This window comes from Metarhizium acridum (assembly GCF_019434415.1).
Source record: "Metarhizium acridum strain ARSEF 324 chromosome Unknown scaffold_587, whole genome shotgun sequence".
Classification (NCBI taxonomy): domain Eukaryota; kingdom Fungi; phylum Ascomycota; class Sordariomycetes; order Hypocreales; family Clavicipitaceae; genus Metarhizium; species Metarhizium acridum.
In genome coordinates this window covers 328,060-355,581 of record NW_027094049.1, presented here as the reverse complement: position 1 = coordinate 355,581, position 27,522 = coordinate 328,060, and the positions used below count along the sequence as shown (strand labels likewise).

Sequence of the window (27,522 nt, the reverse complement as noted above, 5' to 3'; positions counted from 1 at the left end):
GTTCCACAAGGGCGGGAAGGACTCGCAAGATGATGCCTCCAAGGCCGGCGCCAGGGCCAAGCAGGCCACTATTCGGCGCGACCATCGTTCACGACGCCGTGCAGGGGAGGCTGTGTCACTAACTCCCACAATCTCTCAACTCGGCGTCTTTGAAGGTTCTGATGGTCCTGGAGAAGGTATCCTTGTGCTGTGGTCCCGGCAGTTTGTTCAAGCTAACCACGGAACGTAGCTGGGAGTCAAGATCGACTACAGGCAAATGAGCTCCCAGATGGGGATGGAATGACCAAGGAAGCGGATGACAGGGGACAGTTCTCTGAATCTGATGTTGACGTCGAGGACTATTTCAACTTGCTGCTTTCACCTGCTCGACCACGGAAGTACCTCGAACACCTAGGGGTAGAGTCTGATTCCGATCTAGGGGACGAAGACGGGAACGATAATAGCAATGCCTTGGACGAAAGCCCTCTTCGCTATTGCTCGCGGCAGCCTTCCAGAAAGTCAGGGCCTCGTCGCCGTGCTCGCCGTGGTCCTGCCCCTGGTACAGGAGGGCGGCCAAAAAAATCTCAAAGGCAAACTCGATCGTCGGGGCCGCCACGACGGTACCGGAGTCCAGTGATGATTCCACCTGAAGAATCGGCCGTATTTCACGCACAAGATCCGGTGTGGAATGGGGACCTGGACGCTTGCGCCTTGACCTGTCGTGATAAAGCAATCCTCCGTGAGTTCTGGACAAAGCTGGACAATGACCAAATGCAATTTTGTGGTCGATGTCAAGAGCGTTGGTTCCAGATGAAGATCGATTCTGATGGCATTTGTGCGCGTTGCTGTCGAAAGGATGATAAACGCGGCCCTGAAGAGCCGTACTTCTTCTCTGTGGACAACCAGTTGGATTTTGGCTCCGTACCGACTCAATTGCCTCAGCTTACACCTACTGAAGAGTCTTTAATAGGCCGTGTTCACGTCCACGTGAATATTATGCTTGTGCGGGGCCAGCAGTACAAATATCGGGGACATGTTGTTCACTTTCTCCGCGAGGTTGGCTTGGTGTACAACCAACTCCCGCTTTTGCCGCGGGAGTTGAACACTGTATTACTCCGTCCTTCCAATACGTCGTCCCATGCAAACCTTAGCCGGCAATTCACCCGCCAGTTCCGTGTACGCCGCCAGCCAGTTGCCATATGGCTTAACTACCTCCGGCGCCATCATCCTGGCTATCGATGCATCGTCATCGACGAAGAGCGGCTGAGTCAATTGCCTCAAGATGGCAATGTCCTGGACGACATCCCCCAGAGCCAGGTGGAGGCTGCCGAAGTTGGACCCGAGGAAGATGAGGAGGCAGAACCGGACCTGGAGGACGAGGCTGCGGTGCCGGACCTTTTGGCCAAGGACACGGAGCTCGATGCTCTGCGGTCTATTCTTGCCGGAGAACCAGAAGCTGAACCAAGGCTTTCCACAAGCTTCCAGGAGCAGGTGCAGCACGAGCTGCAGCTTCCGAATATACGGCGCACACCCATTAATGAGTTCAATCGCTCTCATGCCCTACTCTCCTTAGCTTTTCCCTGCCTCTTTCCTGACGGGAGAGCCGACTTTGTTGAGCCTCGGCTACGGTCAATCGACTACAAGGACTACATCGAGCACGCGATGCGCTGGCATGACGGGCGTTTTGCACGCCACCCGACCTTCCGCTTCGTCGCCTTCAATACTCTGATGCGGTCACAGGCCCGTGCACGGTCCAAATTCTTCGTGAAGCAACACGATGGTAGTCATGAACCGCTCACACGGGAGCAGCTTGTTCAGGCACTGGAGCACAGCGAGGACCCTGAGGCGCAGGTGCTAATCAACTCAATCACAAGACATGCGGTACCTATTCGCGGCACGCGCCCCTTCTGGAACAGGAAGAGGCAGGACCTCGAGGCCTATGCCTACAACCTTGGATGTCCTGGTGCATTCATCACATTCAGCCCGGCAGATTTACACTGGCGGAGTCTCTACCAGCACATGCCCCGATATGATGAATGGCTGGCTGCGTCCGAGTCCGAGAGGATGGGTCTCTCGCGCCAACTTTTGCGTCAGAATCCTCACATTGCTGCTTTCCATTTCTACCGCCGATACTGTTTCTTTCGAGATATCGTGTTAAGCAAGAAGTTCAACATTACGGATTACTGGGATCGGTATGAATGGCAAGGGCGTGGCAGTCCGCACAACCATGGCCTGTACTGGATGGAGAATTGCCCAAGAGTCGACATGGTGGATGAAGCCGCTCGTGATGTTTTTGCACGCACGTGGGGATTCCACATCACTGCCATTAATCCTGAGCCGACTAGGACTATGCCCCAGGGTGAGGGTAACCCCCTGAGCGTAGATCCACTGAGTACAGAACTGACATTCCTGCGTCTCTCACAAATCGTCAACCGCTGCCAGCGCCACAGATGCAATACCACATACTGCTTACGCGTAAGGAAGAGAACCGTTGATCTGGCGAGGGATATGGAAGGCGCTGCTGCAGATATCGAGGCGGCCAATGCGGCCAATCCAGAGCGGGAGTGTCGTTTTGACTTTCCTCGTGCCTTGCGGGAGCTGGCCGCAGTGATCAGGAAGGAAGGCAAGTCGTACTATGTCTTCGAGGCGGCGCGGAATGACAACCTCATGAATCACTTCAATCCCGCCATTATACTAGGCTGGCTAGCCAATATCGACATATCTCCTTGCACCAGCCTACAGGCGGTTATTACGTACGCTGCCAAGTATTGCAGCAAATCTGAGAAGAAGACTGAGCCTTACTGTAAGCTTGCAGACCAGGTTTTGCCGCACACGGCACACCTTCAGCCGCTATTATCCTTCTCCTCTCGCCTGATGAATAAGCTGATTGCCGAGAGAGATTACTCGGCGCAGGAGATTTCCCATCTTCTCCTTAACATTCCTCTGCAGGAAGGCACGCGGATGGTGGTCTCTGTCGACTGCCGTCCTTTGGAGCAACATGCACGTTCGTATCGCGTGGATGAAGATGTCAACGAGACCGTCGGCAGCTACAGGAGGTATCTCGAGAGAAATGACCAGCACGAGGATGCAACTTACCTCGAGTACCTGCAATCGTATAATCTCAAGACGTGGAGGAGACTCGCTGCCAACGCGAAGAAGAGAGTCCTGTCTTACTTTCCTCGATACAGGTCCGTGGAGGCATCTCCCCAGTTTGGTGACTTCTGCCGTGTTAAATTGATGATGGCTCATCCGCATCGCTCTCCAGAGGAGTTGCTCACCGTGGGCGGGCAGCGGTTCGATTCCTTCGCGGCTGCGTACAGGTTTTGCAGAGAGCAGCACCGTGACACCCATGCGGACGATCATTATGGGGAGCCAGATACAAATGAATTGAGGGCTGAGGACGACGAATTTGAGCTTGAGGTCCATGAAGAGCCCATTGTGGATGAAGACTGGCATGAACTCGCCCGCATGCTTCCCGACCGCCCGCTGGAGGAAGAGGATATCGACATGCTCGGCCGCCGAGACATCGACATCAATTATGATTGGACCCCTCACGTTGGACGGTATACTGATGACGGTATTCTCAAGGGCGACTACTGGAAGCAACGCAAGGCGGCAAACCGCCTTGACCTTGATGTGGATCATCAGCCCTTGGAAGCTCGAGATTCCCTAAACCGGGATCAGCGCTTAGTATACGATACCGTGATGGACCACTTCCTGAATCAGGAACCCTCTCAGTTGCTGCTCCATGTGGATGGTGGAGGTGGTACCGGGAAGTCATACCTCATTAATTTGCTCTCCGCGCACCTCCAAGCCGCTGCTGCCGGGAGAGGGACACCTGTTTGGCGTGCCGCGCCCACTGGCGTCGCGGGAAATCAGATATCGGGCACTACTTTGCACTCCCTGTTACACCTTCCAATCAACAAGGACTTCAAGCCCCTCTCGCCCACTGACATGGCCCAGCTCCAGAAGAAGCTGAAGGACATCAACTACCTGATCATCGATGAGAAGAGCATGCTGGGACTGCGACAGCTTTCTTGGATCGATGACCGCCTGCGCGAGGCGTTCCCGAGTAGGAATGAGGAGTTCTTTGGTAGTCTTAACATCCTTCTGGTTGGCGACTTCTTCCAGCTTCCACCCGTGCTACAGAAGCCGCTCTATTACGATAAAGAGGTGCAGGGAGTGGAGATCAAAGGCAGGAACGCATATAGACGCTTCGATAAATCAGTCTTCTTGAAGGTTGTCCAACGGCAACGGGGCGACGATCAGAAGGCGTTTCGCACAGCTCTCGAGGAATTGCGGCTCCTCCAACTGTCAGTCGAGTCCTGGAAACTCCTTTCCGGTCGAGTACAGGCGAAGCTAGATGATCTGGAGGTCGCCAGGTTCGCCAACGCCTTGCGAGTATACGCCACGAAAGATAGGGTGAACGAATATAACCACTACCACCTCGACCGCCTCGGCCGGCCAGTCATTCAGGTCAAGGCTAAGAATGTCGGCCTTGGCGCGGCTGCGGCGCCTGATGACAAGGCGGGCAACCTTGCGAAGCAGATCCCTATATGCATTGGCGCCCGTCTGATGCTGACATCTAACCTTTGGCAGCCAGTTGGTCTCTGCAACGGCGCTCGCGGTACCGTTTACGATATCGGCTGGGCACCGGGGGCTGACCCAGTCCAAGACCCTCCCTGTGTTATCATGATGGAGTTTGACAAGTACAGTGGACCTGTGTTCCTGACCACCGCTGATGGCAGAAAGATTGTCCCGATTCTCCCAGTAGACAGGGACTTCCTCATCGGAAGCACTCTCTGCACTCGCACGCAGTTTCCCCTGATCGTATGCTACGCCATTACGGTTCACAAGTCGCAGAGCATCACTGAAGATGTCATCGTGACAGATCTCTCCTGTCGGGACTTTCAGACTGGTTTAAGCTACGTAGCTGTCTCTCGCGTAAAAACGCTCCAGGGCTTGATGCTGGATGCGCCCTTTGATCGTGGTCACCTGTTTTACGAGTCTCCACCAGAGGGTATGAAGATGAAGATGAGGGATGAGCGGCATAGAAGACGACAGGTCCTTACACGGAATCCATATAGGTCAGACCACGGCTCTGCATAACTAGATAGCTAGCTAAATGTAATGGCTTAATAGTTGCTTGGCCCAAGGACTCCCAGCCTTCGGATGATCGTACCCCTTGCACCCACAGCTCTAACGTGCAAGGGGTGGCGTAGTATTTTAAGAGGTTGCGTGTGCATGAGCCGGCCTGTGACTACATGTCAACGAATGGCTAAAACTTGATCCATCCTAGGCTCAAATTCAAATCCAATATCCAATGCCTTGCTAATCAATCGGCGTGATTAATTACATTACTGCTCATGACATTGGGCAATTTTTTCAACTCGCTGGGTAACATGTCGAGTAAACAGTCGACGGAATTACGAATGGATTGACGATGACCACGTCACCACCCTCCTGACAACCTCTTTGAGCGCGGCTGATGAAAATGGAACCAAAAAGTGGCACGAGCAGAGGATGCAAATGTAGGACAAGGAGGGTATTCATTTATTGTTTGGGTCCTAGCGCTCTTCCGCGTCCTGTTAAATTCAATGCCTTATTGGAGATTCTATCGGGCCATGCTGGGTTGTTTTATTCGGTCAGTGCAATGCGAGGCTACATGTAGCCCCTGACCCCTGAAATCAAGTCTCCATAAGGGCTACGGCAGCCAATGATTAGACAGAAGAGCTGCCCGACGTTCAATGCCAAGCCCATGTCCACCCCAATTCGGAAGTGTTGATGTCGCACGGGATATAAGCGGGTATAACACACAAAATTTTATGGCGTGGCCACGCCCTTTTTTTTCGGTGTTTTAACGGAATGCGACAAGTTAAGCTACTTAAAGTGGAGGCCTCCTACTTACTCCGTACAGATGGAGACTGATCATGACAGGTCAACGTATGTTGTTGTTTTCCCCGATAACAGGAAACAACGTGGCAACCAACCTATCACCACCCACTTCTTCTCCACCTTTCCCCTTCAATCTTCTCCAGCACCGTCAAACATCAGATAGGTACGAAAAGCTGTCAAGTGGCGATCCACGATAATTGCACGAGAGCATACCACCCAGGTAGTTGTGTATAGTTGTCCTCGCCCCCCTCTGTAAAAAGAGGCTGCAAGTGGAGGGAAATAAATGCTGCGGGAAATTCAGCTCAGCTTAGCATTGAGTATAATATTGCAATATATATACATAATACATGACTCTCCTACTTTCCCCACCGGGACTCTGGTCATGTCTGTACAAAACAGGCACCGATTATGAAATCCATCTTTTGCAGGATCAAGCGTGTGGCCAGAAGAAGTGAAGCATGAAAGCCGTGAGCCTTCAGTTGATATTTTTGGCAGCTCAAGAAAATAGTGTATAGCTATCCGGGTCGTCGAGTTGTGCCGGCCCCCATCCACACATTCAGACAATGCCCTTTCCTTCCCTTCAACGCAGTCGCGCATAAACTAATTAGCCTCTGCTCTGCGAAAGCTCTCGGCTCTTTATGCAACACCTTGCAGTTGTACTTCGCGCTCGGGACAGCAACTAGTCATGGGGAAAAATCTTGGGGACATGTCTGGCCACTGGCTTAATTTGCCTCATGGACAACAGGCAACTTGCCATGCTTCCCAGTTGCGTTCCTTGGACGAGGCCGCAACCCGGCTCGCGACTCATGGCAATCCTTGACGCGCTGGCATCGTCGTAAGCCAGCCACGAGATAGGCATGCCAAGATAGTATAGGCATGCCAAGACGTGGTCAAGGGGCTCGCCATGGCAGAATGTATATGAGATGGGAAACCCAAACGGCAAGACCGATAATAGATGAAGCCTGTTTTTCATTGTTTCAATGCCAAGCCTCCCCTCCCCCCTTGCGCAATGATTCAAGTCTCCGAACTGGGAATCCGCCGCATACGAGTGACATGTTTTATGCGTGTCGATTGTTTTAGTGAGAATTCTATATACGCAAGATACGTGCAGGATCGAATATACTTGCTTTTCCTGACAGCTTTATACGTGCGGTTTTGACATGACACAATTTACCACAAGCTGATTCTACTAACAACTAGATGATCAGGTTAAAGTTGGCCGCAGCAAGATGGGATAGGGTTGGAATTCGTACTAGGGATCAATAAGACACCATGTGTGTACGTCACCCGCTCCAGAGGCCCCGTCCTTTCTTCCACTTTGCATGAATCAATTTACGCAGGCCTAAATAAGGTGATGGTTGTACAGATGCCACAGCGTCCGCCTGATGTAGATCCACCGAGTCATGCCACTTGCCGACATCTCGTCGTCGAGAAAGGCATCGTGAGTCGGGGAAATTCACCGACTGCCAAGTCTCCTCGACCAAGCCAAACAGCTACACGTTTGCGAGAATATAAAGGATGGCCGCATCCCTCCTCGCAAGTTTACCTACCATCACCAATCCATCCATTCAAACTTCTCGTCGCATTGTCGAGCATATAAACGCCTTTCATCACGCAACCTACTCTCCTCCATCATGTTTCTGTCAAACGCGGCCGTACTCCTCCTGCTGGGCGCCCTGCAGCCAGCCCTCGGCAAACCTGCCATCCCGCGCCCTATGCTGGATGGAAGCAAAAACGAGATTGCAAGCCAGTGGCTAACCGCCACCGAAACCGTCATCAATTACTTGGCCCCGAATCCCGGATGCGGCGGCAATGTGAAGGCCTGGGTCGGCGTGTGGTCCGCCGACGCCTGCAATCCCTACACGGCCGACTTCAAGGCATGGTCGTACGTCGAGCCCACCCAGGGTGATGAGATCCGCGCCGTCAAGTTCAACAACGCTGAGCTCGGCATCGGCGAGTACAAGGCCGCCTTTGTCTGCGAGGACGGCAGGAGGCAGCCCTGGATGGTCTCCCAAACCTTCAAAGTTGACGGGGCACCCCCTGCCCGAAATGGCCAATGTGTACACCGACGGTCCACGTACAACAACGAATGGACGTATACTTCGTGCGACAAGGTCAAGGATCTTTGCTTTGACTGCGCCGTTGGGGCTAGATGTATCGCCTGCGAGGACTGCAAGAAGCAGTGTGGAAACGACAACTAGGAGGAATGGAGTAACTTGGCTGGCAACCTCGAGGCTCAACCTTGATCTGTCTACGACGAGTCAAAGGCCGCGCTGTATGCTGGGTTATTAATAAAGACGGGGAAGGAGAAAACTTGCAATGTGCTTTCGGTCTGACCTGGGCATTTTGAGCTCATCTCGCTCGTATTGCTCGCCACCTAGAATAATTTCAATTACGGCATAGTGTTAAAAAAGACATAAATAAAATAGAAGATCTGTCCTCGCCTGAGTTGTGTCCGCGAAATAACTTTGCTTTCTTTCTTCCAGTGTAATCGAGTGCGCGTGTGTGTAAGGAGGTCGGCGCAATCGTGCCTCTGGCATCACGATATAACGTCACGTGAGAAGAGGGTTTCAACGCCTGAGTTGTCTTAAATACGCTGGAGTACTGTCGATGCGGGAATTCTTGAGCTGCTTGATTGTTGGATCGAGAGGCCCCCAAGAGCTAGACGGTGAATCCGTCTGGGTGTCGGACAGGCGATGAATCGAGCCGTAATCAACGCATTGAGGCATGGGCCTCTTGAGTGGTAAACGTCGCTGTACAATAGTTGAGCGGCAGCGCGACTAACTGTCCACACATCTAGTGACTGTGGACCAATCGGAGCACGGGCCTGCCGCCAGAACTATGGCCGTCTGCCTTCAATGTATTTGCTTGTTGCCTGTTCGATGTTGGACTATGTTCTTTAATGGCCAACATTGATGCACATGCGTGTGACGGTTCCTATCTGGATACAGCGGGAGGCAAAAAGTATTTGACAAAATCAGGTACCCTGGCTATCGTGCTCTATACTATAATATACTACCAAACAGTATAATAGCCTATACTTCTCGGGGAGCAAGTATACTCTGCCACAGACTGTCGATGAAGTGGATTCTCTCTGCTCATGTGTGGCGACCATTCTACTGCGTGTTGATAGAAGGCGCGAATGGTTTCCCGCCTGTCTCACGCCCTTTTGCTTTACATGCTCGCGTACATGCGCTGAGGCACATCAATAATTAGACTGGGCGGGGAGAAGGTTTTTTTCCCCTCCCGCTCCTGATGTTTCACGTACAAGATATTGTGCACTTGAATTCACAACACACCAAAACCATGCAATCACACGCGCCAGCTGCCGTGGGCTCCATCTTGGACGCAATTGGAAAGACACCTGTGGTGCAGCTCGAGCACGTCGTACCGGCCGGATACGCCAATGTCTATATCAAATTGGAGTTTTACAATCCTACCGGATCCTACAAGGACAGAATGGCAAAATCGATGATTGAGGAAGCCGAGAAGCGCGGGGACCTCAAAGCCGGCATGACCGTGGTTGAAGCCACGGGCGGCAGTACTGGATCGTCGCTGGGATTCGTCTGCGCTGCAAAGGGTTATCGATTCCGGGTTCTTTGCTCCGACGCCATCGCTGTGGAGAAGCTGCGGTCGATGACTGCGTTGGGAGCAGAACTGGACATTACACATAGTCCATCTGGAAAGCTGACGCCAGACTTGCTGCCTTTGATGAACAAGCGAGCCGCAGAAATCGGCCGGGAGCAAGGCCATTACTACACCAACCAGTTCATCAATCAAGACGCTCTGGTTGGATACGAGGGCATTGGTCACGAGCTGGTTGAACAAGTTCCTGGGGGAATTGATGCATTCTGCGGAGCCGTTGGTACGGCCGGGATGGCCATGGGCGTAGCAAGAGTCTTTAGGTCAAAGTCCCCGTCGACACGAATTGTCATTCTTGAACCTGCGTCGGCGCCGTTACTGACCCAGGGCGTCACGGGAACACATTCTGTTGAGGGTGTTGCCCCGGGTTTCGTCGCACAGCACCTCAATCGGGATCTGTATGATGAAGTTCGAGCTATCGACGAGGAACAGGCGCGCGCGATTTGCCGCCGGCTCGCGAGGGAGGAAGGCCTTCTCGTAGGGACATCCTCGGGCCTGAATGTCGTCGCTGCTTTGCAGCTGGCAAAGGAATTAGGACCCGGCAAGACGGTGGTGACGGTTGCCGTGGACTCGGGGCTCAAGTATCTGAATGGCACCCTCTTTCAAGATGCGCACAGTCGGGCTGATGGCGGTGCCAAACTCTAGGCCATTCAAGATTCCTGGCAGATGAGTCGTCGGAGGCAATAGAGGGGGTGTTGGCGAAAAGACAAATAAGCTAGCTCTTGGTGTTTGTACTGAATCTGGAGATTAGATGAACGGAGCCCGAGGGGCAGGCAGTAGTTGTGCTCTGGGGCAAGAGTCCAGATGTCAATATCAGAACCTTGTGCCCATTATTGTGCTTCACTTGTTCCATGCACTGTGCGCCTTGCACTGTGCGCCGTGCATTGCACCAACACCTGCTTCTCCTCGGCCTGCTCGGATGCTCTAGCCACAGAATCATGCAACTTTTTTCCCAAGTCTCCCTTGATACCAGCCACGCTACAATCTGCAGTCGCCCATAATAGCATGTACGTACGAGGCGGAGGGTGGAGATTGTCCGGGTTTCCATTTGACAAATGCTTAGTTACGGAGTACATATAGCCTATTCCTGCTCACTTCTGCCCTAGAGTTTCAGTCGCCAGTGACTGACACCTTCAACAAATCGACCCAGAGTAACGCCACTTTGCGTCCTCGGCACCCGCTCGTTCCTGTAATTAGCGGCCGCACTGCAGCCTTGTTTTCCCAAGTACCAACATTAAAGAGCCACTACCACAGAGTACCTACCTTCAATGCGTGCTGGTGCATGTGTTGTACCGGTGCCTCGAAGCTTTGTCAATTTAGGGGCGCGGCACCGCTAAGACCAAAGGAGCATCGTCATTAAAGTCTTCCTGCCCAAAATACCGTCGCATGATTCGCTTTTGCCATTCACCATCCTCATGTCTCGCCCGCTCTAATATTTCCCGTGCCCTGCACACATCTTCGTCCTTTGTTCTTTATCCTTCATTTCTGTTCTACTTCAGTACTAGTTTGTCGAACCCTGAAAGAGCGCACACATCGATTCCCAGCTCCCCTCTAAACTCCTGTGGCGCGACCTCCAAATATCTTCACCGTCGGACCAACTGCCTGCCCATCCCGAACCGACCGAGCATTACCAAACGCCACGATGCCGGCCAGGACGCTGCCTACATTTACTCGCGCAGAGGTCGAGGCGCACAACTCTGCCTCCTCGTGCTATGTTACCATTGGGTCCAAAGTCTACGATGTGACTGACTTTGTCGATGACCACCCTGGTGGTGGCAGCTTGATCATTGAATATGCTGGCAAAGATGTCGAGGAGATATTGAAGGACCCCACGTCGCACCCTCACTCTGAGGCTGCATACGAGGTGCTTGACGATTCACTCGTCGGCTTTGTCGTCAACGAGAAGTCGCCCGCCGCCAATGGCTCTGTCAAACCTGCCAACGGGACCGCAACCTCCCAAGATGCCACATTCGTCCACCCGCGAACCGGCATGTCGTGTGAGGAAGACCTTAGCAAGGACACCGACTATAACCAGGATTTCAAGAAGCACAAGTTTTTGGACCTAAGCAGGCCTCTGTTCCTGCAGGTTTGGAACGGCGGCTTCAGCAAAGCCTTCTACTTAGACCAAGTTCATCGCCCTCGTCACTACAAGGGTGGTGAATCCGCGCCTCTCTTCGGCAACTTCTTAGAGCCACTCACCAAGACTCCCTGGTGGATTGTCCCGTCCTTGTGGCTGCCCTTCGTCGCATACGGTACCTTTGTCGCTAGCCAGGGGCTTCAGAATCCATTTGTCCTGGGTGGCTACTGGGTATTCGGTGTCTTTTTCTGGACCTTTGTAGAATACTGTCTTCACCGATTCCTATTCCACTTAGATGAGTAAGTCCTTCCTAATTCATCGCCACCGATACCGCAGGCCGCTGACACGTGAATATAGCTACCTCCCAGACAACCGCGTTTTCATCACAATGCACTTTTTGCTCCATGGAATCCACCACTATCTCCCAATGGACAAGTATCGATTGGTTATGCCTCCTGCTCTGTTTGTCATCCTTGCCTCTCCATTCTGGAAGCTAGCCCACGCCATCTTCTTTTACAGTTGGCATGCGGCTACTGCTGTTTACTGTGGCGGCATCTTTGGCTACGTCTGCTATGACCTAACACATTACTTCCTGCATCACACGAACCTGCCCTTGTGGTACAAGCAGTTAAAGAAGTACCATCTTGCCCATCACTTTCTCGACTATGAACTGGGCTTTGGCGTCACCAGCAAGTTCTGGGATCAAATTTTTGGCACGGAGCTACAAACCTCCATCAAGACCAAGTAAATCCTGTGTCGGTAGACGCGATGCCAAAACAGTCTCTACTAGCCCCTCAAGCTACTGTACATTTAATCTACTTGCATGCTTTTTTTACATTTGCCTAGATCGGCACGGCGTTGGCGGTTTTGGGCAGTCGGTGCACGAGACGACGATAATAATTGTTAATAATTGCCGCTGGTGGCGCATAGCATCAACAATGAAGAATGCGCCGCTTGTAGGTGCAGACGATGAACGTGGAGAGATGCCTCATATTATACATTGAATATCCTGTCAGGAAGCACGTGGACACGGCAGATTTACCTTAATACATTACTTCTTTTTCTCTACATGTTTTCCTGGCACCCTGTGTAGTTCAAATAACCGATACAGTTTAGCAGAAGGGCGCGCGATATTCACAGCTTCGTCCCCCCGTTGTCCCCTTCACGAGTCCCGCAAGCCACAATGCAAAATTTGGCGCCGCCCCATCACGTGATCTACATGGATCGTCTTCTCGTCGCCTCCACTTCGGAGCCTGACGGCCAGTTCATGATCTCAACCAACACATCCCATGTTCGCCAACCGCACCCGCAGCGTACGACACATTGAAAAGCATCCTTTATCATCTACAAGGCCAAATAATTTGACACGATTTCATCTATATAGCTAGCGCATCCTTGTCGAGCCCGCAAAACCAGGAGAGTAGGTGATCATGTCGGGCTTAGACGTTGAAGCCCTCTTGGAGGCTACCGCCCAAGGTTCAGCACAGCAGAGCTCCAATACTCAGAATGATGACTCCTCTAGAAGCGACAGAAATGGTCGTCCCCAAAATGGAACTAAGCGCGATGAGAGCCGCGACCGCGACCGCGACCGGGACGCTGGCCAAGATCGCCGCCGACGCGATCGTCGGGACACTTCTCCAAGACACCGTAAGGGCACTCCAGGCGAGACTACCCCCCGGAGTGATACTGGAAGCCACCGCAGTAGACGCCGCAGTGAAAGCCGGGATAGAGACCGGTACAACTCACGCCGACACAGGGACGGTGATTACTATCGTGGACGACGAGGCCGCTCCCGCTCCCGCTCAAGATCCCCTCGCCGGCGTTATCGTCCTCGAGATGATAGAGATCGTAGAGACCGTCGCGACCGCTCTGACCGCAGGGACCAAGGTCGCGGAAGAGATCGATCTCCCGGCAGACGATCTCGTTCACCGCAGTTGAATGAGGACGAACGAGACAGCCGTACCGTTTTCGTGCAGCAGCTTGCTGCTCGTTTGCGAAGTGACAAGTTGAAGAGGTTCTTCGAAGAGAATGCCGGCCCGGTAAACGAGGCCCAGATTGTCAAGGATCGCATCAGTGGACGATCCAAGGGGTAAGTCTGTCCTTTGATGGTTATGAGTGATCTTCTACTAACATGCTTACCCCTAGAGTTGGTTATGTTGAATTCAAAGACGAAGAAACGGTTCAAAAGGCACTTCAGCTCACTGGAAAGCCATTGGCAGGTATTCCTATTATTGTCAAGCTCACAGAAGCTGAGAAGAATCGACAAGCTCGCAATACCGAGTCGACGAGTGGAAACCCGAACTCTGTCCCTTTCCACCGCCTATATGTTGGTAATATCCACTTCAACGTCACGGAACAGGACCTACAAGCCGTCTTTGAGCCATTTGGTGAACTGGAGTATGTCCAACTTCAGAAGGACGATAATGGCCGCAGCCGTGGATACGGGTTTGTTCAGTAAGCCATCCCTCGACTATGTTATTTTTTTTCTTCTTTTTTTTACCCTTGTGAATACTTCAAACAAAATTCTAACTGTGATATTTCAGGTTCCGCGATGCTACACAGGCCCGAGAAGCTTTGGAGAAGATGAACGGCTTTGATCTTGCAGGCCGACCCATCCGAGTCGGCCTGGGCAACGATAAGTTTACCCCTGAGAGCACGGCCAACTTGATGCATAGGTTTTCAGGACAGAACAATTTCCAAGGCTCTGCCTTTTCTGGAGCCGGCGGCCGCGGTGGCCAGGCTTCTACGTTTGATAGAGCCGGAGGACGAGACAGCGACAAGGCCGGCGGCGCAAGTGCCCTCGATGACACAGATGTCGCAGGAGTAAACTTCAATAATTACAGTCGCGATGCATTGATGAGAAAACTTGCCAGGACCGACGAAGCATCTAATGGAAGAGAAGACCAGGTTGTTGTGAAGCCCAAGACCGAAGCGAAGCCGCTTCCTGTGAATGTCAACATGGCTAGTCGCTGTGTTGTCCTGCACAATATGTTTGACCCCGAAGAGTAAGTCAAGTATTACTTCACCTATCAAAACCTGATTAGGCTGACTGACCGTTTTTGACAATTAGGGAAGAGGGCGACGACTGGGTCAAGGAACTCGAGGACGACATTCGAGCGGAAGCTGAGAGGCAATATGGACATGTTGTTCATATTGCCGTCGATCCGAACTCCAAGGGTGACGTCTATCTCAAGTTCGACAAGGTCCAAGGCGGTGAAAATGCCATCAAGGGCTTGAACGGAAGATATTTTGGCGGCAGGATGATTAATGCATCTCCAGTTGTGGATGCTGTCTACAGCAGTCTCTTCTCTCGCACCAGAGCCATTTAAAAAGCTAACATGGCTGGCCATTGCCCTGACATGATTTAGGTATTCGACAGGTTAGTGACAATTGCAAAATTAACGACGGTTTTTTGAACTCCCCACTGAGACTGAAATCTCCAGCGCATATTGTGCAACACTTGTTTACGACCTTCCCGCCCGAATCTTCCATGGGCCTCGCTGCAGAGGACGGTTGGTCTCGGAGCCCAACTCGCCATAGTTTCCGCCATGCCTTGATCTACAAAGAAAAAAACTAAGTTAGACACGATGTTGCAGGTTCTCTTTGATGGCATTTTGCCTTGAATCGCGTACGAAGCCACTGTCGGTCAACACCTCGAGGTTCCTGGTGACATGACTGACATGACCCCGCTTCCTTTGCTCTAATGTTTGTACTAGAACGTTGACGACATTGCCGAGGAGGGAGTAGATGTCTATTCTTGTTGAGGGTGGTTTTGGTGTTGTAGCCTCGGGTTCGCTCTCTGTCTATAGTAAGAATATATGCAATTGTAATTTGGTCCATGGCTGGGGGTGGAAGTGACGTATGGTTTGTGCCATGGTACAGCATAGCATGATGACGAATAAAATAAGAGTATGCTGCACTTTTTCGACGTGAGAGATATTCTCTAGGTGAATGAGTCGAAAGCGCCAACTTGACGGCCCAACTATGCATCGCAAGCAGCGTCTAATTGCAATGAACATTGAACTTTGTAACGAGTTCAGGTGGTGCTTGTTGCATGATGTCGACTAAAAAGTCCGGTATGATTTAGCACTCCTTCGAAGGCCCAGCCGCAGAATTAGCCGTTGATTAGCTCCGTTCACTTCGCACTTTGGCGTTCTGCAACCTGTCTGTTCACATTCATCTCAGATTTACGTCAACTCCGATTCAAGATGCCGACCTGCCATGTGGCCACCGCTGCCTACGGGCGCGCCCAATTTGCCTTTTGCCTTTTCTAAACTTTGTTCCTAGCCCGCTTTTTGAATGTTTTTTTCTTTTCCACAAGCCGTATTATCCCCATGTGCTAAGTTGAGCTTGCAAAGCTTGTTTTATTTCTAGTGAGTTACTTGATGCCCTTTGCATTTATTCGATTTGCGTCATCAAAAATCGTCATTGCTTTACAGATGTGGCTTATATTTATGGCTTCTAGGTGATAGTTACGGAGCAAGCCGATCCAACCTTGAGAGCTCTTTGCTGGGGGTGGAGAAGCGTTTCTTGACGGGCAGTGACATTCAGACGTTCACAGATAGATGGTTCAAATTTTTTATGTTCACTCGGGACGCGTTTGCGAAACTCGCCGCACGTAGGCTCCCAGCTCCCGCTTCACTGCTGTTTTGCCTTGGATAATCAAATCGGACGCGTGCTGACGGGAGGCAAACAGTGCCGCATCGGACTGTAGTCTGAATCTGATTCATACGGGCTATTCTATATTCCAACAGGAGCGCAGTATTGCCGAGCGTTCCCTCATCTCGAACTAGTCCAGAGCATCATCGGCATTCTTCGCAGCCTGTCTGTCACGGGCGTGCAGGATGGCAGGCTCGGAGAGGCAGTCTGTGTACGAGTCTGCAGACTTGGTTGCCCTCTTGAAGAAACAACTCGAGAACGAAGAGCCCGCGCCTTATCAAGGGGGCAGTATGCTTTCTGTGGACTTCTCGACGCCGCTAGGCGGAGCGGCTCGCGCCGAGCGAATTCGACAAATGTCGCATAATCATGTAAGGTCTGCTCTCAACCTCTCTCGCACAACACGGCAGCTGACATCACGCAAACAGCCTGCCTTTGAAAAATCCCGGTTTGCGCAGGAAATACTCGTCAAGATCCAACATTCACTCCGCCGCATGCCCGGCGTGTCCTCCAGCGAATCTGGCGAAATCGTCGGCCAGCTCCAAGAGGTTGGTCAGGTCATCAGCCAAGAGACCAGTCAGCTCGTGGACGCCCTGATGAACCTCACCCTCGACCAGGAGGATACCGACAAGGCCGTTGCGCGCTTGAGCCTGGATGGCACCATTCTCAAGGCTGAGATGGACGACAAGGCGCAGACTATTAGGGACCTCCGCGCTGAGCTTGACGCGGAGAAGAAGAAGCGCGAACAGGCGGAGCTGGATGTTAAGAAGGTGATGGGCGATCTGCAGCGACTGAGGGAGGATTTCAAAAGGCTTCAGGAGAAGGCAACAAGGAAAGATGGGGGCGCTGACGCTGATGTTCGTGATGACATTGTCAAGGTGCGTTTGCCAAAGTCCGTGAAGAGGCTGGTGGTTGAGATGAAAGCGTGCTAATGCTTGCCTGTACTGAATGACAGAGTCTCGAGGATACGATACGCTATCTGGAGGATCAAGTCAATAATCGGCGCTCGCTATGGCTCATGAAGCACTCGGATCCGCAGTCTGTCGCGCGTGCCATCGAGACGCTTGCTGACTCCGTGCAGGACAACCAGGCCGCTCACCAATCTATCTTGTCCATGAAGACTAGAGCCGCTCGCGATGCCGAAAACTATCATCAGGACACCAGGCATCAGGGGGGCGCAGACGCTCGCCCGTACGGCGAGATGGCGCCTCCGCCTCGTCCGCCTTCCGTCTTCCAGGCCGCCTCGAGCAGATCCAGTGCGGTTGCTCCCCCCAAGTTCGGCCCCCTTCAAGCTGGGCCGCCTCGGGCCCCGTCTGCCTTCTCCCACGAGCGACGATACCAGGGATCCGCGTCGTCATGGAGCTCCGCCCACGGTCGGTTCGCGCAGGCCGGGAACCCCTTCTTCGGCAACACCACGTCGTCGTTTACCCGTCCGCCCACGCGAAGGCCTTACCAAGCACCTACTCGGTACAAGCCTACTGCTGCAGAGTTCCAGCCGGGCTACGCCCCCGAACATGCTCCCGCGCGTCCTGGCACAGCTTTCGGCCACAACCACCACCACCACCACCACCAGCCCTCGCGCGAGTACTACCCCCAGACGCCGACGACGTCTCGCCCCCGCTACGGACGGCCTGCCGAAGCTACATGTAGCCTGCCGGAATACGGGAGCGCTCCCTCGTCGGCGGGCAACGCGGCCACCGCGCGAGGCAGCCTCTCCGGGCCGCTGGTCCACATGAACGAGCAGGCGGTGGCGGCGTGGAACGAGTCCATCATGGACTTTTACGCCATGATCCGCGCCTTTGTCGAGCGCCACGCCAACGTGCCCGACCCTGCCATGGCCATGAAAATGAGCACCCTGCCCCTGTGGCCCGTCCTCCTGGCCATCTACCACCCGCTATCCGCCAAGGAGGCCGCCTCATATCTGGACATTCACCTCCGCGCCGACAATCCCAAGTGCTGCCTCGTCACGCGCGTCATCATCGACTACATTGTCAACCGGGTCTGGGTGCCCAACGCATGGATCGGCTCAGACGACGACTGCACCTACGCGCTGCTCGAGCTAGAGAAGGATCTTGAAAAGACTCAAGGTAAGACAAGAGCCCCTCTCCCCCGGTGTTGTTTGCACAAAGACTGGGAAAAAATCGATGGCGTTTGACTCACGAGAGGGAAAATTCACAAACAGGCCAACCCTCGGCGCAGCGGCAGCCCCTGCTCGACCGCCAAGCCTACATCCTCGACACAATCATCAAGTCGGAGCCGCCGGCCTTTCACAAGGAAAAGATTGGCGAAATCACGGGCGCCCTCATGGCCACCATCCAGCCGCTGCTCAACCGCCTGGCCAGCCCGGCCGACGCGTACCGCGACCTCGAGCAGGTCGCCGACCTGGCGTGGGACCTGTCGTCCAAGATTCTCATGTCGCGGCTCACGTTTGACTTTCGCTTCCCCGAGGTGGGCACGCGCTTCTCGAGCCAGAGCATGCTGCCCATCTGGCCGGCGCTCGACCCGACCGAGCTGCAGGCCAAGCATTGGCGGGTCGCGCTGGTCACGACGCCCGTCATTACCTGTCGCAATGACACGGGGAGCAATATCTCGGCGCATTCGGTTGCCCTGGCGGATGTTTATTGTATGCAGTGAGAAGGTTTCCCGGGGGGGAATTGCTGTTATCCAGGTTGTATTGGGCGGATGGTAAAGGTTTACATTTTGTAACTTGGTTGAGCTTTTGGGTTTATACTTGGCTCTTGAAAGCTCTTTTTCTTCTTTTTGTTTGCTACCAAGGCTCCTGATCCAAGGTATGGATTTTACAATGGGCCATTCGGGCGGGGGTGGACTCGTACTTTGTTATTTACGGTATTGCGGTATTTGCGGTTGCATCGTGGATTTAGGGTTATTTTTTTAGGGAGTCGACACTGGATTAGACTTGGCAATGAAGATGCGCGTTGTTTAAGCTTGGGTTCCGCTTGAGTTTTCGTGTCCTAAATGCCTGATATCCGGCCACGAGAGACGCAAATCACTCGACTTTCTCTAAATGCGTTGGAGTGGGATGATTGGATAAGCTCCCCTAGCATGTCGTTGGCGGGAAGTCCGGACGGCTCAACCTCTGTTTCTTGGAGGGCGTAGACGCGTCAGTCCCTGGTGATGAATCTGGACACGGTGAATAGTGATGGTTGTGTGAGCCGTAATCGACGCATCGTACATATAATGTGCGTTGCGGTATGGAGATTCTGCAGCGCTTGACATGGCTGAGGAATCGATGACCAGTCGTGTCGTGTCTACAAGGTGAGCGTTGGGGAGTGTCGCGACGTTGGTATGTGGTCACAGAAAGTCCCGCTTTTACACATGCAGTGAACCAATCATTTGGCGCTCCCAAGGCTTGGAGAAGTTGTCGGTGACTGAACTACAGTCTGCGGCAAAGTGCTACGCTACTACGCACTGATGTGCTGCAGTAAATTTAATCCACAGCGCGATAGCTAGGTACTGATCTTGTCAAATGCTTTTCGCCTCGCACTCTAGGTCGGGAGGAGTACGGTTGACCGCGAGCAACCCGCTCGAACAAGGTATTCAGAGTCGAGCATGTGGGAACCTAGAGTTGGCTTGGACACGTCCGGTCTGTTTCGATTTACCCACAGTGGCTGCCTGTTATCCAGCCGGCAGAGGAAAGGCGTGTCCAGCCACGGGATCGGCCGCTTTCCTAAAGTTAATTGGTAGAAACTATGTATGAAATTAACCCTAGAAGACAGGCTTCTAGTTGGCTACAGACCTAGTGACTCTGTTGGAGCATTCGCTCAGAGCACCAGAAGGGGATGGACCAAATATCAAATGGGTTCCGAGCGCCAATTCCTAGCATTCTGGAAGACGTCTACGGAACCTTTACCGAGAAGTGCTGGCCAATGACGAGGCGACGTTAGTCCTTTAGTGGGGTCCCTTGCAACCAGGCCATGCCGGTTTGGCCGGCTGTTGATGCTTTCCAAGCAACACGAGATGAATTTACCAGCGTGTTCCAGGTACTAGTAGCCCCTCTCTCACGATATTTGGCTCGGTCCCCTAAAGTATTCCGGTTGGCATCGGCGAGCCCGTGAAGGCGCCGCTGGAGAAGTTGCCGAGTTGCTGGGTCCATGTGTCTGTGCGTTCCACTTTCGACCTCGATGGGCTGAGACTCGAGCCCCGCATTTGACTTCAAGTCTACCTCTCCTTTTCAATCTCCGTGAGCCACGAGAATGAAACCCTCGAGAAATGTACATTTCCGTCCTTTTACAGCTGCGGAGAGACGCCCCAATCGCACATGAAATCCGCCCATCCTCGTTTTGTAATCCGCACATCGTTTTTAAAAGCTTAAAGGGGGGGTAACCCATGAGGCCTCATACAGAACTCTGGGCCGACAACAGTTTGGCGCCTTCACCTTGTCAGAGGCGCGACCTGACAAACCCTCACTCTCCAAGACACTAGCCTACCCGGCCAAGACCGGGATTAGCAATCCCGTTGCAGAGAGGCCTTCTCCAGCACAGCGACGTGATGAATATTGACAACGACTCTTTACTGAACTTGGCCTAACCCACGGAGCACTTATTCTGTTATTTTATATCATTCACGAGCATGTAGAGTATCACAAATAACTGTGCTTCCGTACGCTCAATATTATTAATACACTTCGACCACCTTCGTTCGCCATGCATACTCATAAATTGACCTACTAGCAGGAGACTCATAGACCAGGCTTTCACAATGCTGAAATAGACACATGATAAATGGTTGATAATCCCCAGGCAGTGCTTTAGCCGCTTGTGACTCGTGAAAAAGGACGGCATTATGAGCAGGCTGTGAAAGTCCCGGCAGGCTTGGCGTATTCAAAAGTCGGCTGGCGTCATCTCGACCTAAAAGTTACCGAACACTGACTCATCACCAGCAGAACAGCCGGTCGTCTGGCGAGATAACTCATCAGACACGGCTAATACCCTCTTTCTGCCCCATTCTGGCAAAGGTATTCAACTTTCTCACAGATTCTTCGCAGCTTATTATGGCCTCATCATCCTTGGGCTCTTTCGGAACCACCAAAGCTAGCGAGGTGACAATGGCGTGTCCTGCAACTTACCAAAGATGGAATCGGGGAATTCGGGCAGTATCGTCGTCATGACGAGGCTGGCGCCTCTCATAAATGTCATGTCCTCCGCCATGCCGTCCCTGGGCATCAGAGACGATTGTGACATGAGGCAGTATGTTGCACAAATAAGGAGTCCGCATCGACTGCCGTCCTTGGTCCCGCGTGAAGCGCGCTCGCCAGCAGCCTTATAGCATTAAGCCTGTGGCAGAGGGCTTGAATCGTGTAATCGCCCGCTCCGTGCTGCGAGAGGTGAGAGGCACCAAGTGCCAGCAAAGCGTGTCCTAGATGCTCGTACTAGGAAAATCCCAAGGTGCAGGGCTAGCGCCAACTCGTTGCCGAGTTGGGGGGGGAGGGATGTAATTTGGTTTTTTTTAATAAAAGACATACACGGTGCGCTGTGGCTGCGACTTGCCACCAAACCTGATCCCCGCCGAATGGAAGACTTGGGAGCGCTGCAGTCCGCACATGATGATAGAACCTAAAGTCTTCCTGCAAGGTCAGTTAGGAGCGCCTCGAAGGGCCTGCGACAGATTTGGTGAGTGGACATGGATGCACCGCAGCCCCGGACGGTAGCAGTGCGAACAGCTCGGGCGCAGCTCGTTGCATTTGATCTTTCTCTGGTTGCAGCTGTGACAGCCGAGGCGAGACTTGCAGTGGCCCCGCCGTCTTCGTTTGTGTTGCTTTGGCGAAATGATGTGAGGACCCATGGGTAGGTGCCGTGGGCGAGGGACGTCCTCGGTCAACAAACAGGGGATCTAGCAATCCTGCCATATTCTACTTCTCTGCCAAGCGTAAAGGAATTCAGACGTGTCTTTGCGCTCCCTTTAAGTCTTTTGCATTATTAAGCTGGTGAATGGTAATCGTGTTTCGTCAGATGAACATGGCCATGTTCCAACCAGAGTCAATTTGTAGCCGGATGACTTTCTGCTACCCAATCGGAACTCTGGGCTTGTGAGAATAAAGATCAAAGAATTTCTGGAAGAACCCCTACTTGAGTGTGACCGCGGCCGAGGCCGTTCCCAACCATGCAACCCCTTCTAAACAACAAATCGAAGCCCGGGACAATGGGTACGCAAGGTGGCGGACTTGAGTCGTACAAAGGCTTGACTACTAGCAGCATACTTGGCGACGAGCAACTTACGCACCACTACGACATACAATAGTCATTAGGAAGCAAATAAATGTGTGGACTACTTTGAATGGCCAAATGTCTGTTTAGGTTCAAATGGGCTATGCTAATGCGGTTTCTACATATGTCTTTGCCGAGGAGCGTTGGCCGATACCCGCGCTACTGCCGACCGATGTGGATAGCCGCAAGGCAAAGCGCCGGACCGGGGGAAGACCCCGGGTCCACTTTAGCGGGGCCGCCCGGCTTTTGGCAAAATGGGTCCGGTCCAAGGTACGGCTTGTTGCACCTCGGTCAACTAACTTTGGGCGAGCCCATTCCTATCAATACCAATTCAAACGTGAACGAAGCCTCGTCTCTGACACGCTGCAAGCATGAGCGCCAGGACCACAAGCACACACCTGTAAGCTGGAGATTGGGTTATTCGGCCATGGTTCGCTATTGCTGCCTCTTCTTGGTCCATGACTCAACGGTCAATCTCGATAATCGTCGTGATAGAGCCATAAGAATCCATTATGCACCCGTAGACTCAAGCAGATCCTGTCCAGTTAAAGCGAGGATGTTTGGGCGATGATGGCTGTTATAAAGGCAAGAACTCTCTGTTCAAGCAAGGGGGGATACCAAAGAACTATCCCAGGTTATACACGCAAGTGAAGCTTTTTTCCCCCTGAACAATTGGATATTCACCTCGCCCCCGGGAAGCCCTTATTCCGTCCGCGGCGCCATCTCACCCCAACACAGTAACACGACGGCCACTGTTTCTCAGTCAAATAATAGACTTGTTATTTTTACTAGTTACCTGCCGGAATGAGATTTTTCGGGCTGACATGGTCCCATTCAGGGCTCACAGCCCAACAAAAACTACATTGGAATTTCCTGCCAGCCCAATCACTTTCTGTACCGTGTGATAAAGATGGCTTGCTCGCAGTCCCGCCCCCCGACTCGGCGCGAGCTTCGAAATATTCATCGCGCTTGGCAAATGTCGGTGTGACAAGGGCTTGATAACAAGGGCTCGGAGTGTAATGACTCTATTCCGAGCTCATCTTATAGGATGTCAAAGGTCCTTGATTTCCAAGAGAAATGCAGGGACTAGTGACCCTTGGATATCCAGGAAAGTAACAGCTGTGCCCAAGGCTCCCAGCGGGTCATGTGTTCAGCCTGTGCAACCTTGTAGGTCCTATATCGGCAATGCCCCTTTGTTGGGCGTTGTTGTTGTTGAGCTTTGACCGTGTGACAGCCAGGCTGGTGAATATCGTGCTGACCCTCTCGTAAGCGTCCGAGAATGTAGTCAGAGTCACGGCAGGACTGAATGGGCCTCGCTCGTCGATGACATCGCGCACGGGCTAGGCTGCCGCAGCACAGGCGAGAGCCATGTTTTGTTAATGGAACTGCTGCAACCGCGACGATAACGGGCTACAAGGGAATTTCAATCACCATTTATACACCCAGCAAGTCTCGTTGGCCCCCTGACACAGCATCATGGACCTACTCATGTTGCTCGATTGTATCTCCTGGCGTGAATGTTGATCACCTTGCACGGATGCATATAAACATGACACGATGCTGTGGGCCGGCTTTGGCGAACCAGGCATAAAATTGAAAAAGGTTTTTTGGAAAAGTGAATAGACTTGGCCTATTAAATCGGCAGATTATTCAAATTTAGTCAATATCAATCTCCTCCGTCGATCGTTGCTCAGCTTAACTCTTGCTGTCCTACGAGGGTGTCTAATTAGAGCGTGTTCCTTTTGTAACGCTCTGGACCGTGTGTTGTGCCTCCCTCTCTCCGTCAATGGCAGACCCATCTCTCCTCACACTTGCATATCAAACTATTCCGTCTGGTGTCGACAAAAATAACCACCCGCGCTTGGTCGACGCCGCCTATTTCTTGTTGGTGAGTGAATGCTCGTCGAGTCGCTTGTCAACGGCGCCCAAAACAACCTTCAAGATGGCGTCACCTGTGAGCTTCTTGGCATAGTGTCTTTCTGCATCCTCCCACTGACATGACACCGTGTCGACTATATCCCGAACGCCGTGGCGGCTCAAGCCATCGTCTAGTTGCTGTAGCGCACTGGTGGCGTAGCCATCTGAGCCAATCTGGAAAAACTGAATGCCGACTTGATAGGATGGCGCGGCATATTGGTCGAGCGTTCTGGCAATCTGCAGGATTGCCTGCTCAGGGTTGTCGGAGGGTGCGCCGTCAGTGATGACGATCAGGTTGATGGGCTTGACGTCATCAACGTCGTCGGCTGATTGAAACTTTCTCAGGTAAGGGAGGAGGATTTGTTCCAATCTTCTTCCCGTATAGGTAGCACCGGAAGGGTGGACATGGCTAAATATCCTCTCAATCGTGTCCTTTCGGGTCACGTTATAGTAACCGCCCTTGGCCTTGGACTTGTCCCCTTGTAGCTCTCTAGACATGTGGTTCAAAAAGTACATGTCGATGCCGTCCTCGTCGTAAGTCGTGACAATCTCGGCGATGGATATCAGGGCGTCTTTCGCCTCGCTCCAGAGGTTGCCAGCCATGGAACCAGAATCATCTATGAGCAGGATGGTGTCGAAATTTGCCAGGTTGGCGTATCTGTCGCCATCGGAGACGCCTCCGTAGACTCCCGCGGGTGCTGGTGAAGGTACGGGCGCGGCCGAGGGTGGGTATAGAGATACGGGCCCGGGTGCAGGTTGGTACACAGGTGTGTAGGCAGGCGGGGCGTCGCTGAAGCTGGTTGAGCCGACTGCTTGCTGTTAGTCGGCGTGCTTTAATTTTCCATCGGAGGACTTGTCTTACTGTAAGATGCGGGACCAGCGGTGCTCGACGAAAGTCCACGAGAGCTCTCGGACTTCTTGGACTTGGATGAGGACTGGGATGGAGACCGCAACAGCTTGTCCTTGAAGCTCGGAAGGCGATGCATGTTGATAGCTCTTTCCACGTCTGGTGGTCAGGTGAGGTGTCGGTTGGGCTTGGCGCGGTGGCAAAGGCAGGTGCGATGATGAATGGAGTGAGAGGATCGGGGTCAACTGTGCTTGACGATCTCTTTGTCGCTGCCTACATTTTCCTCCCTGGCTGGCTGCGTCTCAATCTTATATATCCATTGTCTCTTTTTGAACACCCGGCACACAAACACCGGAGTTTGTACGCTTTGGCTTGTGTTGGCGCCCGAGCCGGCTCCACCAGGCGCGGATCCGGATTCAGCCTGGCACCTCTGAGCCACCGTTGGTCAGCCCGCAGAACAAAGAGTCTGGTCTTCACAGAGTGTGTGGCGTGTGGCGTGCGCGAGGCCGTTTCCACGGCTTCCCTGGCCCTGCGCCTTTGCCGTGGTTCAGTTGGCATGGCACCACGTGGCCAACCAGAGCAAAAGAAATCCATGGCAGTGCCGTTTTGCCATTGCCCCCTTGTTTCCCCCGCCATGCACAGCCGTGCGCTGGCCATGGCGAGTTCTGGAAACTGGAAATGGACTCGATCCGGATACCACGCCAACACGCGAAGCCGGGGACCAAATGTGTCATGTTGGTTTCCACGCCATGTGAAGCACCCTGCTTTGCCTTGCCAACAAGGCCGCTTTGCTCTCTGAACACTCTATTTTCCGCGTACCGCAGACAGCCCTGATTAGCGTCGCGGGGCTATCTTGACAGACCGAGGGCAAAACCTTCATAGCCTGTTATGTGTAGCAGTGTCTGAGACCCCCCATACCGAGTGAGCCTTGGAGAATGGCTTGATACACTTCAGACGCGAAGGGCTGTTGAACGCATGGCAAACCGTACCTGCGCCCCAGCTGCTTGTTTGCTACCAGTGTGTTGCACAACGACCCTTTAGAGGGGAGGGGGGGGCGGTAGGGGCAGATGTTTGCAACACACTTCTCTCCTCTGGCTGTTCAAAGGAAATGAATAAAAGAGAAGAAAGCCACGTGATTCGGAAGCTGTGAGCACTTTTGACGACCAACAATCCCAGAAACTCAACCAATGACCTTTGCTGCTTGTGCTCCTGGTACCATTACTAGAAAATCCGCGAACAACGCAACTGATAGTGACACGATGTATGGATCTTCTGGTTCACTGGACGTATTTTTTGGTCTTGTTTTGTCTTTGTTTACCCCACATTCTAACCTTGGATCTGCATTGTAGATGGCTTAAGCGCCACTTACGTGGGCCATTGTTGATCATGGGAGAACTTGGTTTTGTAGTTATGCATGAGGCGGCTTTATTTCCTTTTTTTTTTCGGCGCTTAGGTGTAACTTCCATCGACGAAACACATCTCAACAGCACAGCCACCGCCTTTTCATGTCATAGGCACTTCTCTCGGCGCTATGCTGGATGTCGAGTGGTAAGAAATTTGGGCAGTGTAGGAAAAAGTTGACTAAAGGTCCAAGTTCCCCCTCTCTAGCTTGCAACGCACGGGTGGCCTTTCGTGACCACCTGGCACCCTCCAGGGTAAGTGCAATCCACCCCCAATCTGTGTGTTTATTCATCATACCCTCCGAGGGGTCGTGCTATTCGTGCTACCAACCCTAACTATTCGTGCTAATGCCCCACCTTGATTTTGGGCCTACACCCTGACCTACCACGCCCCGCCATATAATTTCACATACATTGCCCTGGCAATAAGGGAGTTATCACGAAATACGATTCAAGACGCAACGACAACGAAGACTCATAATACGGTCGCGGGCGCGGTCAGGAAACGCTGTAAATCGCACACAAACTCGATCAACAGGTAGACAAGCCACGGAGCAAGCAGCAGTATCAGGGTCGCCGGAAATTGAGGAAATTATCCCTTAAACACAGCCGGAAGAGCCGCAGCTTTGATGGATGACCCCTTGGGAGCCCAGGCAGCGCCCAGGGCGGCAGCGGAATAATTAACGGCCCGTGAATGTGTACACATTCATTAAAAACACCGGAAATCGCGTTTTTGAGCGATTTGTGCCCTGCCGGTGCCCTGCCGGTGCTCGCCCGAGCTCGTGTTATTGAAAAAATGATATATTTAAATACTACCGATTGAATTTTTAAAAAGCGAGCGCGACCATGTGGGTGTATGTGAAAATGTATGGTGGGGTGTGGGCA

At 52.7% G+C, this 27,522-nt stretch overlaps 7 protein-coding genes across 7 annotated transcripts; 6 read left to right on the top strand and 1 right to left on the bottom strand.

Annotated features, from left to right (window-relative positions):
* Positions 1-7,508: 7,508 nt before the first annotated feature.
* Positions 7,509-8,075, top strand: J3458_021896 (uncharacterized protein; the record flags this gene model as incomplete). Its single annotated transcript, XM_007815398.2, has 1 exon — positions 7,509-8,075. One exon carries the CDS (start codon positions 7,509-7,511, stop codon positions 8,073-8,075), a length of 567 nt encoding a protein of 188 aa, XP_007813589.2.
* Positions 8,076-9,180: 1,105 nt separating this feature from the next.
* J3458_021895 (uncharacterized protein) lies at positions 9,181-10,161 on the top strand (the record flags this gene model as incomplete). Its single annotated transcript, XM_007815399.2, has 1 exon — positions 9,181-10,161. One exon carries the CDS (start codon positions 9,181-9,183, stop codon positions 10,159-10,161), a length of 981 nt encoding a protein of 326 aa, XP_007813590.2.
* Positions 10,162-11,158: 997 nt separating this feature from the next.
* SCS7_2 (fatty acid alpha-hydroxylase) lies at positions 11,159-12,341 on the top strand (the record flags this gene model as incomplete). The annotated part of the gene is made up of 2 exons (XM_007815400.2): positions 11,159-11,892; positions 11,951-12,341. 2 exons carry the CDS (start codon positions 11,159-11,161, stop codon positions 12,339-12,341), a joined length of 1,125 nt encoding a protein of 374 aa, XP_007813591.1.
* Positions 12,342-13,023: 682 nt separating this feature from the next.
* On the top strand, positions 13,024-15,503 carry rsd1_2 (splicing factor; the record flags this gene model as incomplete). Its single annotated transcript, XM_007815401.2, has 4 exons — positions 13,024-13,682; positions 13,739-14,047; positions 14,137-14,598; positions 14,664-15,503. The coding sequence occupies 4 exons, from the start codon at positions 13,024-13,026 to the stop codon at positions 14,920-14,922; spliced, it is 1,689 nt and encodes a 562-aa protein (XP_007813592.1). The 3' UTR covers positions 14,923-15,503.
* A 934-nt stretch (positions 15,504-16,437) lies between these two features.
* Positions 16,438-17,181, top strand: J3458_021892 (uncharacterized protein; the record flags this gene model as incomplete). The annotated part of the gene is made up of 1 exon (XM_007815402.2): positions 16,438-17,181. One exon carries the CDS (start codon positions 16,438-16,440, stop codon positions 17,179-17,181), a length of 744 nt encoding a protein of 247 aa, XP_007813593.2.
* Positions 17,182-17,267: 86 nt separating this feature from the next.
* On the top strand, positions 17,268-18,093 carry J3458_021891 (uncharacterized protein; the record flags this gene model as incomplete). The annotated part of the gene is made up of 2 exons (XM_066122817.1): positions 17,268-18,004; positions 18,057-18,093. The coding sequence occupies 2 exons, from the start codon at positions 17,268-17,270 to the stop codon at positions 18,091-18,093; spliced, it is 774 nt and encodes a 257-aa protein (XP_065972037.1).
* Positions 18,094-24,098: 6,005 nt separating this feature from the next.
* Positions 24,099-25,601, bottom strand: J3458_021890 (uncharacterized protein). The gene is made up of 2 exons (XM_007815403.2): positions 25,253-25,601; positions 24,099-25,199 (listed from the first exon to the last, which is right to left on the bottom strand). Exons 1-2 carry the CDS (start codon positions 25,374-25,376, stop codon positions 24,349-24,351), a joined length of 975 nt encoding a protein of 324 aa, XP_007813594.2. The 5' UTR covers positions 25,377-25,601; the 3' UTR covers positions 24,099-24,348.
* Between the last annotated feature and the right edge of the window lie 1,921 nt (positions 25,602-27,522).

Bases quoted from the DNA above. Each gene is read 5' to 3' on its own strand.
- J3458_021890 (XM_007815403.2), bottom strand. From the start codon at position 25,376: ATGCATCGCCTTCCGAGCTTCAAGGACAAGCTGTTGCGGTCTCCATCC. The intron at 25,200-25,252 runs GTAAGACAAGTC...AACAGCAAGCAG, and splicing joins CGCTGGTCCCGCATCTTACA to TCGGCTCAACCAGCTTCAGC.